At 41.0% G+C, this 22,185-nt stretch overlaps 1 protein-coding gene across 3 annotated transcripts; it reads right to left on the minus strand.

Annotated features, from left to right (window-relative positions):
* Positions 1-11,909: 11,909 nt before the first annotated feature.
* il6st (interleukin 6 cytokine family signal transduce) lies at positions 11,910-16,048 on the minus strand. 3 transcript variants are annotated; one of them, XM_067398379.1, is made up of 8 exons: positions 15,910-16,048; positions 15,194-15,268; positions 14,800-15,105; positions 13,954-14,098; positions 13,654-13,823; positions 13,404-13,558; positions 12,961-13,120; positions 11,910-12,095 (listed from the first exon to the last, which is right to left on the minus strand). In XM_067398379.1, the coding sequence occupies exons 2-8, from the start codon at positions 15,246-15,248 to the stop codon at positions 12,052-12,054; spliced, it is 1,035 nt and encodes a 344-aa protein (XP_067254480.1). In that variant the 5' UTR covers positions 15,249-15,268; positions 15,910-16,048; the 3' UTR covers positions 11,910-12,051. The 3 variants fall into 3 exon arrangements, with proteins under 3 accessions (XP_067254480.1, XP_067254481.1, XP_067254482.1); XM_067398380.1 differs by having other exon boundaries at positions 15,897-16,020; XM_067398381.1 differs by having other exon boundaries at positions 15,905-15,960.
* Positions 16,049-22,185: the final 6,137 nt, after the last annotated feature.

Raw genomic sequence — 22,185 nt, forward strand, 5'->3', positions numbered from 1 at the left:
ATTTAATTTACAGTCGAATGTTTTCCTTTACATCTCGCAATTTCAGGGCATGTGAGTTCCCAAACATAATGCATGATGGGATACGCTTAGCCTCGATGTTATTGTATGCCAAAGAGTCCTGTATACCCTCTTACAACATTTAATTTAATATTATTATGCATATAAGACTATTTTAAGGCCTTAATTTTAAAAGTATCAAATTAAGACCCTATTATTGTCAGCCACCAGCTCAGTCACCTTCCCCGCACTACATTTCCCAGCATCCCTCCTGATCCACACCTGCACCTAGTCAGCTCATCTCCTCGTTACATGGATTCCCTGCACCTGCACATCATCACCTGCACTTTCTAAAAAGACTCACTTCTTCTGCACTCCCCGTCTGGTCTTGTCAATACGCCCTTGTGAGACACAATAGACCCCTTACCTGCTACTTGCCTGTTCATTGGAATCCTTACCTGTCTTCAGTAATCTGCCATCCATCATCTGCCCTTCGTCTACTACTGTTTCATGCATCTGCAAGAGAGACCATTTCTATACTCATGTTCCAGTTATGTTTCAATAAACACTGTTTTCTACGACTTCCCCGTCTGATCCCTTCCATTGTGTGACAGAAGACCAGACCTTTAGAAACTAATATGGGCATTCTCCTCACCCCTTTAAATCCAGCTGAACAGCTGCTCACCCTCTTTCAGGATGGACCCTCAATCGAGGAGTATGCAGAGGAGTTCCTCAAGCTGTCCCATCACAGTATATTGATTATGTGCAGTGGTTGAGTGGTTCTTCCCTCACAGTCGGCGAGGATGAAGACACCACCACCACTCAACCACAGTCACCCTTGTCCAGTCCAGTATCCCGTCCTAAGATGGCTGCCCTTCCAGAATCTCTTCCTGTCATGGCCAACGCCATTCCAGATTCTTGTCCTGAGATGACCGCCGTTACCGAGCCTTGTCCCGAGATGGCCGCCATTCCTGAACCTTGTCCTGAGATGGCCTCCAGTCCAGTATCCCGTCCTGAGATGGCCGCTGCCACGCCTGAGCCCTCGGTCAAAATGGCCGCCATGCCTAAGTCCTCTCCAGAGCTTATGAAGGACCTATGGCTGATTGACTTTTGGTCAGAACCGAATCCATCCCCTTCCAGAGGCGACTCCAGTTGAAGTTGTTGGAATTTCTCAAATTCCCTATCCACCTTATTCCTGACTCCTACGTTTCGAATTATGTGTTGCACTTCCAGTTTGGAGAACTTCCATTCAAAAAGACTGAAAGGAATAGTTGCTGCTTTCTATCTTCGTGATTATTTTCTTTTCTCCCTTTGCATACCGCTGTAATAGTATGAAAAAGGACAACATATATACTGCACATTTGTGGTCTGTTCTCCTGATATAATTTACGATATATCCCATTAATAATTCACTGGTATGAACAAAGAATCTCTCGTTTTTCTCCTCAAAGCCTCACTTTGAAATAGTATCACGCAATGCTGAAGTTCATGAACATTTTTTCAACGTATATTACATAATACAGATATATCACCATAGTTGTATTTTACCCGTCCGTTTATACTGTGGAAAGAATCGTGCTTTTTCATGATTGGTTGAAAGTACCTTGCTGATGCTTTTACACTTTTAAATGTCCTTTTAATGTTCGTTGGTTGAAGGGTGAGTAGAATAATGTAATCTCATTGTACCCATATTTAAAAAAAAACGCATTATTGCGTTCATAATGTGAGCCTTTCACTGACTGTTTACAGATAAATGGAAGTTACACACATAATTCGCGCAAAGCGTCAGGGGCGCTGGAATAAGGTGGATACAGAAACATATTTCCATGCGCAACCGCCCAAATCCCTTTGGATTTCCATTCCTCAAAATATACAGATTTTCTGAGAAACCTTATCTGTTATTCCAAACTGGAGTGTTGTGAGGTGTGAAGTTATGTTTAAACAATAGTTTTGTAGCAAATTAGCTCAAAATAAATATGAATAATTAATCATAACTAGTTATTATTAATTATTAATATTTGAATCAGTTAATAAAATTAACTTAATGTAATACAATTAATATTACAATCAATTAACCTGTTGTCCAATTAACACACAGTGTTAATTGTTTATTAATTCTAAGAAATGTTCATTTCCAGGTTAACAGCCTGTAGTCAGGATCGACATGAATAGGGACTCCATATGAGCACAAAACACAGACAACTTTACATGTGACATGAACGAGACTTTATTAACTAGACTAAACACTTAAACTACTCTAACATTTACACACATACATGCATACAGTTTACCGAGAGAGAGAGAGAGAGAGAGAGAGAGAGAGAGAGAGAGAGAGCTAAAGCAGAGTACAGGAAGCAAGAGGTTACAGCATTGTTTGACATCAGTAGATCAGCAGCCTTTAGCAAACCATCAGTTTAGTTTTAACAGGCCCTTCTTTAAAAGGGGTAAGGATACTCAATGTATCCGATAATGAGACTAAGTTTGATGCATGTCTCTCCAAGTTGAATTAAAACTGTCCTGATACAATTGGTGGAGGCTCCCGTTGAATCTTTGCTGATATTTTCTTGACGAAAGAGAACCGGCTGTATTCAGAGGATCTTTGGTGAATGGAAGGTCTAGGCCGAGGCCTGGCACAAGCTTGGGGTTCCTTAGAAGCTTCTAGCTTCTTAAAGCGTCATCTTGACGTCAGCATTTGTCAGTAAAAAAAAAAAGAAGAGAAGGAAGAGGGGTTTGATCTTGTGATCAGTGAATATAAGGGGTGAAGATGTCACACCCTCTTAAGGTGTATGAGCCAATAAGGAGTTGCCCCCTCGGAGGGAAGTTTTATGAGTCTTTGTTCTGTAGCAAGATATTAGCATAAGACACTGGATTGGATGAATGAGAAAATAACCCTCTAGATTCTTATAATACTAATGTGTCACAGAGTTAGTAACATATAACATAAATTACCAAATAGGAAATGAAAGTTGGAGTCCGTAGATACCAAACATGCTGCCAATGTGATCTCAGTCAACTATACATTTGCAACTATGGAACATTAATACCAAAATAGTTCAAAAGAGAGAATTAATACATAGAATAAAGCCTATAAAAGGAAAGTCATGAGATGGGAAAATTGGATACATGTTTATACATTTCCCAAGTGGTTATATAGAGAATACATAGGATTAAGAGAGTTTATTTGTCCTTCTCAGGAAGAATGAGTCACTAGTCTCTACAGCATTCTTCCAGATCATAAAAGTACCATATATCTGTAACAGGACACCTAGGTTGGCCTGTGTGCTGGTTGCAGTTTTAGGGGGATGGGTTCACAAAACTTTGACAAAGTGAGTTCATAGGTAATTCATTAAATATATTGTTTTGCGGTGTATATTTTGATCTTAACACCTTTTAACCTTATTATTTATTATTCTCAGGTTAGGTAAAGTAAGTCGAGTCTGGCCTAAATTATAAGCATTTTAAATTACTTACAATTTGGTCAGAAGACTCCTCTGGTATGTTCTTGTTCAAAGTCTTAAAACGCTATAAATCAAGCTAAGATAGGCAACATTTGTAATCAATTAAATTTATTTTAATTGGTTACTTTTCTTTTTATAATAAACAAAAATGTAAAGGCAAATAAAACTTCATCATTAAAGTATAAAATACAGTAATCACTCTATTGAGTCAAAGGTGTAGTCAGCTCTGGGCTTCCCATGTTCAGCTTGGGTTTTCTTGTCCTCAGCTCTGGGCTTCTAGGCGTCGGGGGTACTGACGTATCAGTATCCCAAGAGGCAATCAGCTCATCAGTCTTTTATACTCGTGTTGTTTATCACAGACGTTACGTTATCTTCTTGATTGACATACGTTGTAACTTTCCCAAAGTTTCCAGACACTTCTCAAGGCCTCGCAGGTGCAAGCTGTCAGGCTTTTGTGTCCTTGAACTCCAGTAAACTGAGCCAAGATGGCTGATGTCCTTATAAGGTTCTAGGAGTAGAACCACAGTTCTCAATGTCCTTGAGCACATACACACAGAACCGCACACACTTCTGTGTGCTGCAGTCCAGCTCTGATCCTCCTCCTCATGGACAGGCACACACACATATCTAACAATAACTGTACATCTCTGGCCATACAGTATAATGCATTTCTAAGAAACAAACCAATATAAATAACAATAATATTGTAAGCAATGCCTAATATTTAATACATTGGCCAAATGTGTAGCAACATACATCCAAAATCTTAAGGAGGCAGGGTAATTGCATTTTCTTGATATAACACAACAATATTGAATCATTTTGTGTGCCTGATTGGTCCAGACGCTACAGTTTCCAATAGAGCAGCACTTGCTGATGAAAGGTGAAAGTTTAACTGGTAATGAGGTACACTCAAAGTCACAATGTAAAAAAAAAAAAAAAAAAAAAGTTTGCTAAAAATCACACTGGGGAAAATAAACCAAAAAGAGTGACTATTTTGAATAAAGGATATCATCATTTTGTCACAGACATGCCAGGCTCATCACTCACCCAATCACAACGCACCCCCTCGCCAGAGTACTGATCACGCACACTGTCACTCATCACCATCCCAACCAGCAGCACTAGAAAAGACACTCACAGCCACACAGTCATTGTCCGGTCTCATTAACGCATACTTACCTGAATGCTTACTGTAACGAAGGTTCTTTGTGTAATGGGAAGGAAGAGGACAGGGATCGGCTTTGGGCTGCTGACAGTCTTTATTCTCACCAGAGAAAAATATCAAACACATAAACAAAAAGACGGTGCAACGCACACTCAATAATTCCACATCCAAGGACGGGCTTCACTCCACGACACGAGCACAGCTCACTTAGTCCGACTGTCAGCAGTCCCTCTCTCTCTCACACGCTCCTGCTTCTCCTGGCGTTTTATCCTGTCTCCACGCCAGTTACTGGAACGAGAAACAGGTGTTCGTGATTTACATTCAACCCGTTCAATCACCGCACATCCCCAGACACTCCCTCCTGCCGCAGACCCCGCTAAACCACGCCCCCCCCGCCACACTTACCTTACGGACTCCTTGAACGTCTCCAGTGTGTCTCCTAGATCCTCTGTGTTCTCCTGTCTTCCGTGAATGTATCTGTGTGTCTTCAGCTCCAAAGATCATCTGCCATCCACGACTCCTAGAAGAAACAAGTAACAGTATTCCAGTAATCACCTATCATGAACTTTATCTGGATTCACTCACCTGCACTTGCTCCGGTTGTTCAATAAACATCATTAACCTTACCTGTGTCACTGACCTCCTCTGTACTTTAACACCTTTCTTATGTAGTGACATTAATTCCTCTAAATAAATTTGAAATTCACCTTATTTATTAATTTAATCATTTGTGTCGATATGGGCAAGGAGAAAGCTGGGTAGATTAATCTGGACAAACTATCTATTGTAGACAAAAGAACTCTTCCAAAGATTGAAAGATCCCTCTGCAGCCATCTGTTTAGTATTACAATTATCTATGTTATTCAACACATTTTTACTCTCCATTATTTCTCTATCTTTAGAAATATTAATCCCCAAATATTTAACTTCCCTCTTGACAGGGTTGGGCAAAAATACATCAAAATGTATATTTTTGTATTTTAAAAATACTACAAAATACTTTTACAAGGGAGCATGAAATGGATTTGCAAACCTTCCATCAATTGACCTATTTGATCGGTTCCTTCACCATGACTCAGTTGATTAAGTAAACAATGTTTGATAGCAACAGTTTTTCTTTGCCTGAGTCATGCAATAAATCTGACATATGCAACCAGTTAAAGGCACAATATGTAGGATTTTGGATGAAAATGTACAAAAACCGCTAGAACAATTTTATGTTTTATATATAACAACTTTTATATATGTTGACTTGTGTACTTACATTATCCCAAAAGGAAATCCACAGAAATAGGCAATTCTAACCAGGACACAGACCGTGTCCGTGCGTCGCCTATCAATGACATCATTACTGGTTTTATTTTGTAGAAACCATGGAAACATCAAAGACACTTTAGTATATTATGTGTTTTATTAGACAGATGAGCAACTGTTTGGATACATTCATTAACAGAAAACTACTCATGTTATATGGCTCAACACATTAAGTCTTTTTATTTGAATCTTGTTTTCTTGATTTACGGCGAGTACCATGTTTTACCATGGCTAATATCATTCTATCTTACTGCAGTGTGCAACAGCTGCCGAGCAAACGCACAGGGTAGCACTATAACAACTTTCAACACACAAATTGTGGCGACCAGGGCGGGCGAGAGCCGTGAGGGAACGGCGCGAGGCCGGTGGCGCGAGTGTTAATGAGCTTCACCTGGGAGGCGCACCGGCCTCGAGTCCCTCACGGAGGAGCTCCGGGAGCATAAAAGGAGGAGCGACTACAGTGAAGGACGAGAGAGGACCAGGGCTGGACTTTATTTTATGTTTTATTATGTTTGTGTGGCCGGCAGACGTCCGCGAGGGTCTGCTGGCATTACTTTCGTTTTGTTGTTTGTTTATTTTGAGATTAAAGTTTTGTTGAATGTTCGCCGGTTCCCGCCTCCTTCTTCCCACATCTACTGACCTCGTTACACAAATGTATCTAATATGATAAACAGCGTTGATTTACCTCACATACGCTTGAGCGGAAGAAGCAGAAGCAGAGAAGAGACTGTGACATAATAAAATCTCTCATTAGCAATCACTCCAGCGGCCTCGTTAATGCTCTCACATCACTCGCCCTGCTCTGCATCATACTAAAGTAATGTTAATAATCTCATCTATGAACATAATTTCTGTCTCGTCCCGATTATTTTCCACCCACTGTAGAAGTGAAGACAACACCTCCCATGATTCCGTGAAATCAAGGCGTCATCAAGCTACGCCTTTGCTTTGAATAAGCGACTTCTAGGGTGAAAATTTACATATCGTGGCTTTAACAGATGCAATAATAACTTATCCCTGTGATCTCCCAGATGAAGGCTAGTTTTAAAGTAACCAACAGTTTCCTAATTTAGTTTCTTGGTGTTTGGAAACAAAGGGCCTACTTTGCATTAGCAACACTGACTCAATGATAAACAAGTCATTCATAAGATGACAACTGATGGCACCTTTATTCATAGCAACTTTTTTCTAACTAATTAATCATTTGATTGTTAATCATAAATATAGGGGGCTGCTGCTTGGTATAACTGTTTTCAAGAATATTATTTAAATTAGTAAACTGTTTAGCCTAGGCTACTAAAACGGAACAACAAAACTTAACATGAACTGTTAAAAATGATAGTAATTTATGCAAAAAATTGATGGAAAGCTGGCAGCCTGAACGTTTCTTACCTTGACCACCTTCTTCCATATGGATCAATTTTCTGTTCTGATCTCAACAAGTCTCTGCAAACTACTGAGCAGGCACCAATCAGAAGCCGCAATTTTATGATGTCATCATGTAGACTTGAAGTATTTTACAGTATTTTAAAAATACAAAGCCATTTTCATCAACCCTATCAAATACAAATTACAAAATACTATTTTGTATTTGAAATACGTATTTGAAATTTGTATCATAAATACTGCCCATCCCTGCCTCTTAATATGTATTTTAAATAATGACTGTAAAGGGAAGTCATGTAATGTTAACATTTCACTTTTTTTTCTTTTTTTTTAGGTTCAAATGTAACCCCAAGGCTTTAGAGCATTTAAGGCTAGTGGAAATTGGTTTTCATTTTTTTAGGAACAGTGTGTTACAACAGAAGAGACGGAGACAGGAATTCACAACAAGGATGTTTATTGATATCAACAGAGTATGACGGCAGTGCAGGTGAGTGAAGCCTAAGCAGTGATGATGAATGGATATCAGAATGGTGATACTGTCCTTTACGTGGTTATAGATAAGGAGATCTTGGATGACGCTGGAGAGACTTGGACGATGGAGACGGAGAACACTCAAACACAGAAGGAGATACACACGAGGAGAATTGGAGACATTGGAGACAGGTAAGTAGATCACTAGGAGTCCGTGTAGTAAGCATGAAGGTAAGTCTGGATGCAAACGAGACCGGACACTGTGGTGTGTGTGAGTGTTCTTTATACTGTGAGTGATGAGGTGCTGATGAGGTGCAGGTGGCGGTGATCAGTATTCCGGTGATTGGGTGCACTGTGATTGGCTGATGGTGGAGCCTGGTGTGTCTGTGACAGTACCCCCCCTCCCACGGCCCGCTCCTGAGGGCTGAGGACCCCGACGTCGTGGTGGTCGTCCTCCTCCGCATGGGGCAGGTCTGTCAGGGTGGCTGGCATGGAATGTTTGGAGAAGATTGGGATCGAGGATGTCATTTCTGAGGACCCAAGAGCGGGCCATAGCCTTCCTCGGGGCCATAGCCTTCCCAGTCCACCAGATACTCAAGTAGACAACCACAGCACCGGGAGTCCAAGATCTCATGAACCTCCTAGGCTGCACCATCCTCCAGGATGAGTAGAAGGGGGGGGTTCGGCAGCTGCCACGTCAGGCTCTGTGGAGACAGAAACAGAAGGGTGGTGAGGCTTAAGAAGAGAAACATGGAAAGTGGGGTGAATCTGGTATTGTGGAGGAAGTTGGAGCTGATACGTGACGGGGTTGATCTGCTTGGTGATCGTGAATGGGCCAATGAACCTGGGACTCAGCTTCCTGCAGGGCTGATGCAGTCTGATGTCCCGTGTTGACAGCCAGACCTTCTGTCCCAGTTGGTGGGAGGGAGCGGTGGAGCGACGAAGGTCACGACCGATCTCCTGAATTTTCCTCTCCATCTGCCCGTTCAACTGAGGATGGTAGCCAGATGAGAGACTTACGATCACACCTAGGAGGGATAGGAACGCCTTCCATACCCGGGAGATAAACTGAGGTCCTCTGTCTGAGACGATATCTTCGGGAATACCGTAGTATCGGAACACGTGATTAAACATGAGTTCGGCAGTTTCCATGGCGGTAGGTAAACCTCTCAGGGGAATCAGGCGACATGATTTGGAGAAGCGGTCTACAATTACGAGGATGCAGGTATAGCCATTTGATGCTGGTAAGTCGGTGATGAAGTCCACCCCTAGGTGTGACCAGGGTCGATCAGGAACGGGCAGAGGATTGAGCTTGCCGGCTGGAAGATGGCGGGGGCTCTTGGAGATGGCGCACTCCCTACAGCCCTGCACGTACCTTCTGACATCAGCTGCCATGTTTGGCCATCAGAAGTGCTCCTTTAGCAGCGAGAGGGTTTCATTGACCCCCGGGTGGCCAGTGCCAAGTGACGTGTGGGTAGAGTGGATGAGTGGAGTGCGTCGTGTCCGGGTGATGTAGAGCAAGCCTGGTGGGCAACCCGGCGGAGTATTAGTGGAGACATTAGAGTAGGGTATGGTCTCTTCTGACCAGGCGATGGGGCTCACAAAGATTAACTCGAGGAGAATGGTTTCAGGTTCTTCGTTCTTTTCTTCAGCATGGAGACGAGATAGGGCATCTGCTTTGACATTTTTGGAACCTGGGCGATAGGTGATGGAAAAATCAAAGCGGGAGAAGAACATAGCCCAGCGTGCTTATCGGGGATTCAGTCTTTTAGCCACTCTAAGATATTCTAGGTTTTTATGGTCAGTAAGGACCATGAAGGGGTGTTTTTGGTCCCTCCAGCCAATGCCTCCATTCTTCCAGGGCCAACTTGACGGCCAAGAGCTTGCGGTTTCCTATGTCGTAGTTGACCTCCGCTGGGTTGAGCTTGCGGGAGAAGAAGGCGCATGGATGGAGCCTACTTGGTGTCCCCTGCTGCTGAGACAATACCGCTCCCACTCCTGTGGTGGAGGCGTCCACGTCCACTATTAAGGGCATGTCTGGATTGGGATGGACGAGGACGGGAGCGGTGGTGAAGGCTTCTTTGAGGGTCTCGAAGGCATTGGTGGTGGCTGGGTTCCAGGACAGAGACTTGGGCTGGTTTCAGAACAGGTTGGTGAGTGGATGAACGATGGAGCTGTAATTCTTGATGAAGCGGCGGTAGAAGTTTGCAAAACCAAGGAAGCGTTGGAGTTCTTTTATGGTGGAGGGAATGGGCCAGGTCTTGATAGCTTCCACCTTCCCCTCGTCCATCTGGATGCCACTGTGATCGATGATGTATCCAAGGAAGTGTACAGAGGGTTGGTGAAATGAGCACTTTTCTGCCTTCAGGAAGAGGTGGAATTGTCTTAGGCATTGGAGGACGTCCGCAACGTGGTGGTGATGTTCGGCCAGGCTCCGGGAGTAGATCAAAATGTCATCTATGTAGACCAGGACAAACTTATGGAGAAACTCCCGGAGCACCTCATGGATGAAATCCTGGAATATGGAGGGGGCGTTGACCAGGCCATACGGTATCACAAGGTATTCATAGTGGCCGTTGGGCGTGACGAAGGAGATCTTTCCCCTGGGCACTGGCTCACCCAGAAGCAGATCGATGGCACAGTCCCATGGCCGTTGTGAAGGCAGCTTGGAAGCTCTTTGTGGGCAGAAGACGTCACTGAAGGGGACGTAACAGGATGGCATGTCCACAGAACGCTTCTCAACCGGGCTTTCGATGGAGGTTGCACAGATGGAGATGTCTTTGGAACGAGGAGACTTGAGAACTGGAAAATCAGAGAAACAGTTGGAGAAACAACTTACGCCCCACTTCAGGATCTCACCGGTGGTCCAAGAGATGGTAGGGTTGTGCTGCTCCAACCATGGGTGCCCTAGAACCACGTCAGAGGTGGATTTCTCCAGAACCAGCAGGTGTATGTCTTCGTGATGTAGTTCTCCGACTCTTAGTTGGAGGGGACCAACGCAACAACTGACCTTTCTTCGGCTCAGGGGTTTGCCCGTGATGGAGTGAATCTGGTAGATGGTCAGAGAGGGCGAGGTCTTGAGCTGGAGTTGTCGACAGAGGGCGCTGGAGATGAAGTTTCCTGCTGACCCTGAATCGAGGAGTGCCACCACTGGAATAGATATATTAGCGGCAGTAAGATTTACAACAGTAGTGAGTGGTTTCATCTTCTTAATGGATGGAAAGATGGCACTCACCGTGGGGCGAGGAGGACGGATTGGGCATGCGGATATCACATGCCCAGGAGCACCACAATACAGGCAGAGTTGGCGTTCAGTCGATGAGAGTCTTGAGTTCTCCACTTGCATGGGCTCGTTGGCTGGTTCTGGAAGGCTGATGGGTTCGGACCGACGGAGGAGGGTGTGAAACAGTGGCTGGCCCTGGTGTTCTTCGATACACAACTGCATACGAGTGCCAAAGCGGATGGAGGCCTCGTATGCAGCGAGATGCAACCGCACCCTGGGATCCAGACCTTGTCGATAGGTGGTGATGAGCGCCTGCTCGTTCCAACCGCCATCCATCTCTGGTTTAGCGCCAGCCAAAGCGCGCATGCACATTTGAATTTGGCAGTTGATCACATTATGCGCTGAACATTCTAATCACACCGGTGTGATCGTACGCTCCTGGGACCAGCCAAGACCGATCACACCGGCGTGATCGTACGCTTCAAAGGGTTAAGCAAAGTGATATGCCTCAAATTGTCTAAAAATCTTTTATGCTTCATACTTTCTATCAATTCTTTTTTTCAATACACCCCTTTTTTATATTATTAGAGAGCCCCCCGCCTCTCCTGTTCCAGTTCTGTTTCAGTAAACACTTTTCTACAACTCACCCATCCGATCCCTTCCATTGTGTGACAATTATCATACTGACATACAATAACATACAAGTTATTGCTATTCAATACTTCAACAATTTCCTTTATTAAGAACAGTAAACAAAAAGCATATGTTTACAGTTAAAAGTTCAACCATATGCATACCATAGAAAAAGGTCATAGTTGTAAAATAGTATGAAAAAATAACCTGTTAAGACTAATCAATCAAACTCGTGATTGAAATGAATCCAAATGAACCATGAGAAGCTGAACACTGTTACAATTTTCAATTGGTTGCTTATTTCAGGGAAATTTCCATCATTTTCTGCTCTCAGACTGATTTTGTGGCCTTTGCGACTGACTTTGGGGAATGCTGGATTGATGCAGTCCTAGAGAGGATTTTCACTTCTTCACTCCCTGGGAGACCTGGTCGGGTGGTGCAGAAACTGTGGACGACATGAAAACTGGTTTTATTAAACCGAAGGTGTGAACAATGCTCATGTTTAGCAAAAATACCAGGAGTGTACCATATTTCATTCTACTACAGTATATGTTTGTCATGCAAGAAAGATCTTGAAGTATTTAACACATTTTGTTTAAACTTCTAATTTTAATAATAAACATGTAGACAGCAAATACTGTGCCTGGTAAATATGAAACAAATACAATCAACATACTCTAATTAGCCTCTCTCTCAGTTGTTGCAGATGTAGTAGTTTTACTTTCAAACCAATTTGTACTTTCTTACTTTAAAATTGTTTATGTTGAATATGTAAATGAGGTCATTAAAGTTACACTGTTATGATAGTTTGATTATAAAGTATATTTGAGACTATATAGATCTGGCTATGTGAGACTATAGTTTGAATTAATCCCTTTTGTTTTCATGACACATTGACATTACAGTACAGTACAGAATGGCTCTTTCAGCATTATACAATACATAATATTGTATAAGCATTGATTTAATGTGTCGGAAGAGAGGCTTTTGGGAGCATAAACGTCACATCCTTCTAATTTTCCCGGCAAAAACAGCTCGAGTCCTTCACATAAAAATCAGCCCCTTTTTAAGTTACAAGTTGTTCATACATTGGCAATAAAAAGCGATTAATGCATGAAAATTATTACATGTAGCTACTTTAGCAAGCTACATTTTCAAAGTAGCTTCCTCACAACTTGTTCTGAAGTCATCCTCAGAGTTTAGGAATATTTTTTTTTATTACACAATTCTGGGATCCTTCTTTTGGCTGTACAAATACAAACAACTACTTCAGAGAAATTCAATCATTTTAGGAATAATACAGGTCATACTGGCTTCTGCAGTGCGAACTGTAGCAGAAGCACTCCATTTACTCCAGTAGCTTTGATGCCGTTCTTGAATGCATCGCATCTGTACCACATATTCAGTGTAAGGCTCCAGCGACTGCAGTCTAAACGACTCCGTGTGCGGTTGGATGAAGCTCTCAGGCACCTAAAAGAGGAATCAAATTCATGAATAAAAGAGGATGTGACTTGATGTGAGAACTAAATGCAAAGCAAGATTAAAATAATTCAAGCTTGTACTGCATTGTTTGAAATAAGAAAACCCCCAATGAACCATAATGAAATGTTTTGGAAGGTAAATAAATAGGTCAAAACAAAAGAACATAGACTGCATCAGATCACATCCAAGTTTCACTAACAATCATTATTCACATAAAAAAAATCATAATTTTTGTCTTGACAATTTTAAAATCTGAATTGCTTTTTTGTACCTCGGTCCAAACATCAGAGTCTACTTGGCGGTATCTGATGACATACGAGAGTTTCATCATGGTCCTGTCAATGGGATGTTTCCAAGTAACCATGAGAGATGTGGAGAAGTTAACTTCTGCAAGAACTTGGACATCCAATGGTGGATTGGGTTTCACTAAAAAGCAGTTGTACGAAACAGAAGATAATTGAAGTTATGCATCCATATAGTGTTAAATGAATTCTTTCCTAATGCAAAAGCTGAAATCATACCAAAATTCAAAGCATCATTGCACAGAAGTTTGTCTGACCGCACTGACCCCAGCGCGTTCTTCGCTTCAACCCACACTGTCACATCCAAAGAAAATGGAAAAGTGTCCAGGTTGACAACGCAGTTTTTTGCAAGACGCTGTTTACAAGTGGCGGTATAAGTTGAGTTAGTTCTATAAAAAGACAAAGAAGAGGAAGTAATTGACACTCCAGTCTTTCATTTTGAGTCATTTGACAATAACAAACCCAAAAACAAAAATGTGTAAAAATGATAGTGTTATCAGGCATAAAAGATACTCTTACAGACATATTGTAGCATAAAGGGTGTAAGCGGTGTCAAGCAGCGGATCCCGTGATTCTGATTCCCAACTGCATTTTAAGTCAGAGGAAATATCCGTGCCCTCCTGCACAGCAACGCACGTCAGATTCTCCGGTTTCAGCGGAGGGTCTGGAGGTTATAAACAGAAAAACAATAAATACATAATGAAGTTTCTTGAAGTTGAAATTCCTCTTTGGTAAATAATACATTAGCTTTTAAATAATGAGAACATTTTAAAGAGAAAAACATTTCTGGCATTTCCTACAACAGAAGGGCTGCTTTTCTCCTACATATTTTATAAACAAATAGATAACTGAAACTTGTCATTATTAACCAAATATTCTGAAGCCATACATTAGCTTTCTGTGTAAAAAAATTCAATGAAAATTTCATGATTCAGTTTTTTTGCTGAAAACATTCTTGAATCTCATTTAATTCAAATAAGGGTTTTTCAGATTGTCTTGGCAGGTATGACATCAGATAACCGATTATTGGATTAGAAGAAAAAATACTTTATTTGAAATTGAACTTGAGCACTAATGAAATTTTAAATCTAAGGCAGAGGGGAAGCTTTTAACATCTGAAATGTCAGTCTTTTCCTGACACAAATGTTTTGGAATACACTGCAATTACTTTGCGTTCACCCAGAAAAGAACTCAAAAGTTTTGCGAGAGAACGCAAAAGCATTGACATATAACTTTTCCTCATTTTTGTCCCTTCACCATTTAGGGGACAATATATAAAAAAATAAAACAGCTGGTGTGTGGAAGAATTCCAGCCTTTTAATTAGAAAGTAACACATGATGTGATTGTGGTGAGAAGATACTCACATCCTGCATCGAGTGAGATTCCATAGGTACAGGGACTTTGGTTCGACAAGGGCTTCCTGCTGGCTTTGCAAATCAACCAACTTTTCTTGTTGCTGTTGACTTTAACAGTAACACTGACGGACGTTTCATTTATTTTATGATAATACTGCTTTGGAATGCTGAGGTTTCCTAAAACGCATTCAATGTCATCTGGGGTGTAACCAGATCCCTCCAGCAGGTGACATGTCGCTGTGAAGTTCTTTCCCACCTCAACAGGAATGCTACTCATGGAGTCTGGAAGAATTTTTAGACAGGTACTATTGGAACCTGTGTGGACAAAACACTAAATTGAGTATCACAAGAGAACAATTAAGAAACTGTTAATTGGGAGTAAATGACTGGTGACATGACTTACCTACTGCATAATGCATAAACATCAAGAGTAAGAAGAAATTATGTAAAGTGTCCATTGTCACATCAAGACTGGTATCTGAGAAAAGATGGACATCAAAAGATATAGATAGTGAATACAGATAGTGGTCATATCTACTATTTAATACATTTCATATCCTTATAATGTAAGTCTTTATAAGAGGTTAAACTACATGTTTTCACAACTTTAGGTCAAGAAGGTGGCTCCAAACAAAATTATTTTTAGAAACCAAAGATTCTGAAAGCATTGAAGGAGATCCCATAATAATTTAATATAGATTTACAGTAGTAACAATAAATGATATTTTATTATATGATACGATTTTAAATATGATGGTTTCATTATAAATATTGTGATTATCTCTAAGGTGGACACCCAATTTAATATATGATATTATTTACCCAACCATGTCAAGTCAACAAATGGAAGAGTCAGTCAGCTGTTTATCATGTTAATTATTGCCTTTTGCCCCAACAGCAGGAGGCACTTTTTTCACCCAAAATACCATACTTTTACATATTGTTCCATTATTGAAAAACTCAAAATATATTCAATTATAGCAATTCTCATTTGCTACTAAAATCTACAACACTTTAAAAAAAAACAACAAATATTAGATTAAAATTAGCACAGAATCAACTTTGCGCTGTTAAATGACAGACAAAAATGTGTGAGAAATATTTACTTTTGCACCTTACTTCAGTTTTGCTGTACAGCTTCAAGTCGGCGCTTACAACCTCTCAGATCTGGCAGTACAAGTTCAGTTCCTGGCGCTTTGACTTTTGCTACTCTTGCGATATTCCTGTTACAAAACTGACTTGAGCACTTGAATGCAGACATAAGAGAGCAGAAATGGGGGGGTGTTGAAGCCGTTTTATTGGTTGATGCTGCATTCACGTCACCTCGTATTTACCGGAATCTTGAAATGACAACACGTGACGTTATATTCGGAGCTGTTCACGTCCTTTTGGTCCTTGGACTGGGAATTATCATAGGGGATTATGCGTTTCCATGGCACCACTATCAACGCCTAATAAATCAATCTACAGCGGTCAGGTGGTACAGCGGCCACGTGGGTACATCTGGGAGCTTTCAGAAAACTCCCAGCTTACAAGCTGTAATTACGAGCTCTACGAGGACGTGAACGCTTTTTACAAGCTAATCTTGTAACTACAGGAATTACGAGGCCACGTGAACGCACCTTAACACCCTGGTTCTACCTTTAATTACATTTGAAAAACGCGTAAGAGAATCCAGTTATCTACAAAAAATGTAGAAATGCAGGAATGAATAGGCTAATTGTTAAATAACCATTTAACAAGTGATATAATAATGTATCTTTACTGCTTATCTAAAACATGTAACATTGCGTATTTAAAGCATACCTTAGGGCTGGGATCTAAAAAGGTTTGTAGGTTCGAAATTCTACATATGGCATAATTATTATGTTCGCCAAAAAAAAAAAAAAAAAAAAAAAAAATCAACAACAAATATTTTTAGCAAATTGTTTTTTACTCAGATTTAACTCCGTCTGTTTGGTGCGCATGCACGCGATGGCGCTTGTTCATGGAAGTTTGTGCTTGCTGAAGGCTTGTCCACGCCTGACTGCAAAATGGAAATATTTCTCGACTTTCTAACATTTACAGATGGAGAATATGTCTGTGCAATGTAAATTATGCACTGAGGAAATTATTGGATGTCACTTCAACTTAAAAAAAAATATTAGTAGAGGTATGTTTGTTTCCACCCATCGCTGCACAAGTTAAAGGTGCGTTCACGTGGCCTCGTAATTTCTGTAGTTACGAGATTCTAGCTTGTAAAAAGCGTTCACGTCCTCGTAGAGCTCGTAATGGGCTCTCAAGTGTCACGCATTTCGGTCTTTTGTCACGCACTCCTGCCACACATTGCATTTCTCACGCAGAAAAACTATTTATCATACATTTAATATGCCGCAGCGCACAAAATGTATCTCTGGAACCGGGAAGGAATCAAGTGTGTCTCAATAGCCAATCAGAAAATAGCACTTTTGTATCTGGGTAAGATTTAACGCAACAACCAATGAAAAAAAAAAAAAAAAGCATATCCTGGAATTGTTCACCATCATCCTCGTTCACCCACATAGGAAAACACTGGAGCTCTGAGCATCACTTTGAGCACAGAGTAAGTCATGATCTATTTTAATGTTACAACAAATTCACAGCTTGTTTGACACAAACAATGACAACTTGACTGCTGTTAGATAATCAGATAATCAGCATCAGTTTTTCATGAGTGTCTGAACTTGCCTGTCTCCAAAACTTGAGAGCCCTGTAATTACAGCTTGTAAGTTGGGAGTTTCCTGAAAGCACTGTAACACCTGACCACTGTAGATTCATTTAGGCGTCGATAGTGCTGCCATGGAAACGCATAATTCCCAGTTCAAGGACACTGAACACTGAACACATGAACACTGTACAATGCAACAAACTGATGTCTGTTCTGGATTGTTTCAGTCTAACTCAATATGTAACTTTTGCTACTCACTCCAGGGGTCATATATTGGATCTTATATGTACATCTGGCTTACTGTATATAATATTCTTGTTAGTGGAACTGATTTTGCTTTTTCAGATCACAAACTTCAGTTTTAGTTTTCCTACATCTATATCACCTGTGAATAAATGCTCACTTATTGTAAAATCTGATGGTAAAAAGGGATTTACTATCTCAGGCACAGGGCAAATTGTTCCACCCCTTCCCTCAGGGTCTCAAGCTTTGGCTGGGTCAATTGCTATGGGATTATTAGACAGAGTGGTTAAGACACTGGAAGAAGCTCGTGCTCCCTCTACAAGGGCAGCCTATTCATTTAGATGGGGTATGTTTCAATCCTGGTGCGAGGGGCACAATATAAATCCTTCCACATCTACATCCCGTGATATCCTACAGTTTCTGCAGGAACAGTTGGATGCAGGCAAATCGGCTTCCACTCTCAGAGGTATCATGGCTGCAATTAAGGCTGCTCGAGTGGGGAATTACAAACTATCAGAGAGCCGTGTTAGCCTAATTTCTCAATTCCTCAAAGGTGCGCTAAGATGTACAACAAGCAGTACTAGGCGTGTTGTACCTCAGTGTGACTTAGATCGAGTCCTAAGGGTACTTCAGCAACCCCCATTTGAGCCCCTTGAATTGGCAGACCTAAAATGGCTGTCCTTAAAGACTGCCTTCCTCCTGGCAATAACCTCTGCCAAAAGGATTGGGGAACTCCATGTGCTATCAGTGCATGAAAGCTGCTGTAGATTTATGCCAGAGGGTACAGGAGTTATATTGCGACCCAACCCAGCTTTTCTGCCTAAAGTGCTTTCTGATCTACACCTGAACCAGTCCGTCGAACTTCACACACTCTGTCTCCCACAAGAACACGAGGAAACGGGAAGAAGGAAGTCACTAATTTGCCCATTGAGGACGCTGTCTATATATTTACAGTGGACTAAAGCAGTTAGACAAACGGATCAGATGTTTGTATGTTTTAAACCAGAGTGTCAAGGCAAGCCACTATCGACTATCAACCCACATTGGGTTGTAGAAACAATCCAGAAGGCTTACAAGGAAACGGATGGACCATCATTGCCAGGACTGAGGGCACACTCAACTCGAAGCGTTGCTACCTCGTGGGCTTTGTGGTGGGGAGCCTCTTTGAAGGAAATCTGTGAGGCAGCCACGTGGCCTTCTCCATCCACTTTTACTAAGTTTTATAGACTGAATGTTGCAGCTAGCCCCTCCTTTGGGGAGTTGGTGCTGGGAGCAACTAGAAAGGAACATTCCATCTAAACTGGTCTTAAGGTCCAGATGAATAGTCATTTGTGCATTAGCAAAGTCTCTGCCCTCCATTCCTCAATAAGTCAGCGGAGGTGAGCCTTTGGTAGCATTGGCACCTGGCTCAAGTTTGTAAATATGTAAATATTGTAAATAGTTCATTGGTCGCTGCACCGTCCCTTCGCGGGGTGTCTTACAGAGTTTACCATACATATGGAATATGTAATGAGGAGAGATAGTCTCGATACGATACAGAACATTCGGTTACGATGTAACCTTTGTACTCTGAGTGAAGAGACTATCTCTCCACCTTGAGGCTGCTCTGGGACAAGTTCCTATCAAAGGATAGCAATGAGTACACGCCACGATGAGTGTTTTATAGGGCACTAATTAGGGTGTGACCAGCACAGCCGGATTGTCTTAAAGAGTATCCACGTGACCAAATATGGAGAATCAAATTCCCATACATATGGAATATGTATGGAGAGATAGTCTCTTCACTGAGAGAACAAAGGTTACATTGTAACTGAACGTTCACTTGATGTCAGCTGACTCAGCTCACTCAACAACCTCTCTCTCTGCTTTTACTCTCACTACTTCTGCTGCCATAAGTGATCTAATTGTGAAGTCTAATTTTACATCCTGCCTTTAATTCTACATCCTGCCTTCTAATTCTACAATTCCACCTACTGTTTTGCTTAAGATGTGTGTTCCGGAGATTGAACCTTTCATAACACATAAACTGTAGTTTAGCATCTGCCATTGTTCCAGCAGAATTAAAAATGGCTGCAGTGACCCCCATTCTTAAAAAACCTTGACCATCTAAACATGAATAATTACAGGCCAATCTCAAATTTACCATTCTTAAGTAAAATTCTTGAAAAAGTTGTGGCTTCACAATTGAGATCTTTTCAGAACCTTTTCAGTCAGGATTTCACTCTTCACATAGCACTGAAACTGCTCTTCGTGTGGTTAATGACATTCTTCTGTCCATGGATTCTGGGTTAATAAACATCCTGATTCTTCTCGATCTAAGCTCTGCATTTGACGGTCTGCCATGAAATACTCATCTCTCACCTCTACATCAGCGACAGAAAATAGTATGTCACCATACAAGGGTATAAATCTGCCACTGCTCCGGTCTCACAGGGTGTTCCTTAAGGTTCAGTTCTGGGTCCACTTCTGTTTATCATTTATATTTCTCCACTTGGTGACATCATATGCATGCATGGACTTCAATTTCATTGCTATGCTGATGACATTCAAATCTACCTTACCACCAGCTCTGATAGGCTATCCATACCTGACTCCCTTACTGCATCAGGGATATCAAGCATTGGATGTCCTTGAATTTTCTTTAAATAATAACAAAACTGAAATATTGATGATTGGCTCTGATACCTTAGTCAAAAGGATGGACCTGTCCTTTAAAATTGATGGGGTTCATGTTAAGCCTTCTTCATCTGTCTGTAATCTTGGTGTCTTATTTGACTCATCTCTATCTTTTGCCTCTCATATTTCTTCTGTGGTTAAAAACTCTTTTTTTCCATCTTCGTAATATTGCACGTCTTCGATCTTCTCTCACTTTAGCTGATGCTGAAATGTTAATTCATGCATTGATCACATCACGTCTGGATTATTGCAATGCTCTATTTCTTGGTCTGCCTAAAAACTCATAGCAAGGTTATAGCATGTTCAAAACTCAGCAGCAAGAGTTCTCACTTCTACCAGGTGTTCTGCTCACATTACTCCTCTACTGCATGATCTTCACTGGCTACCTGTGGCATCACATATTCACTTTAAGATATTATTTCTAACATTTAAGGCATTAAATGTTATGCGCCTCCATATCTGTCTGACCTACTCTACTCCTACCCGGTCCCTCAGATCTGAGCTTGGTCTTTTGTCCATTCCTCGTTTTCGGCTGTCCACTGTGGTAGGTCATTTAGTGTTAATGCTCCTAAATTATGGAATTCGCTACCTCTTACACTTCGTAATATATCATCTTTGCTTACCTTCAAGACTCAGCTAAAAACATATCTTTTCAATATGTATTTTGGATAATGTGGCTAAATCTGGCCTTATGTGTTTGTATTGTGGATGTGCAAATGTATTGCATAGCACTAGGTGAAGCAACCTTGAGCTATGGAAGGGCGCTATATAAATAAATCTTCTTCTTCTTCTTCTTCTTCTTCTATGTGAAACGTGATTGCTGAGGGTTAACACTTAGCTGATGATGAAGAGATCATTGTGAGCAATATGAATAATTTAAACACATTTACACAAAACACTGCTGCTTGAAGCTAAAGAGGACTGCTGAAGAGAGCAAAATATATAAACCTATATATATATAATATAGCAATTTGTAAATATTTTTAATATAAATCCACAATAAGAACATGCCTTATTAATTTATGTAGGCCTATTCATTTAAAGCTCTAGTATAAAATGGCGCTAGCAATGCTAAAGTCATGGGTTTGATTCCCAGGGAATGAATGAACTGAACTGATAAAATGTGAACCTGAATGAAAGTTGCCAGGGATAAGACCATCTGTCAAATACATAAATGCAAAATATCAGTCAAAGTGGAGAATGTTTTTAATTCCCTCTTACAAAGAAATTGTGTGGCTTAAAATGCAGGAAAAAAAAAACAAAACTATATCTCTTGAACAATTATTAAGAAAATCTGATTTGATCTTGTTTTATTTGGGCCTTTTTGGTTGGTGTCAGGATGGGGTGGAGTGTTAAGGCCCTGTAAGAGTAAGGCTAGGGTTACTGCTGGGATTGGGTTGAGTCAGAGCACGTCCCCTAAAACCCAAGAACAGCGCAGACTCATCTAGAACTGACTCTCTTTAAAAGGAACTGAATGCATTAACTGTTATATGAGATGAATCGTGACTAAATGTTTTAAATCAATTAACAGATCACTCTCTCCCAACCCAGTTTAATGTGCGCAGGCAACCATAAGTAAACCATTAGTATTTTGATTTCCGGAAGAGTGCTGATGATTTCAGAGCATTTCTATTTTTGTGTGGGGTCAACTTCTGATACAATCAATGGCATGAGTTTGGGGCGGGACGTAAGGAACGCCGTTTCCGGGTCCAAGCCTTGACTCGTTTCACTTGAGAATGCCGTCGATGGCCGTTTATGAGCGCTATTTATTCATAATAAACATCAAACAT

Source organism: Chanodichthys erythropterus, chromosome 10 (genome assembly GCF_024489055.1).
Source record: "Chanodichthys erythropterus isolate Z2021 chromosome 10, ASM2448905v1, whole genome shotgun sequence".
NCBI classification, from domain to species: Eukaryota; Metazoa; Chordata; class Actinopteri; order Cypriniformes; family Xenocyprididae; genus Chanodichthys; species Chanodichthys erythropterus.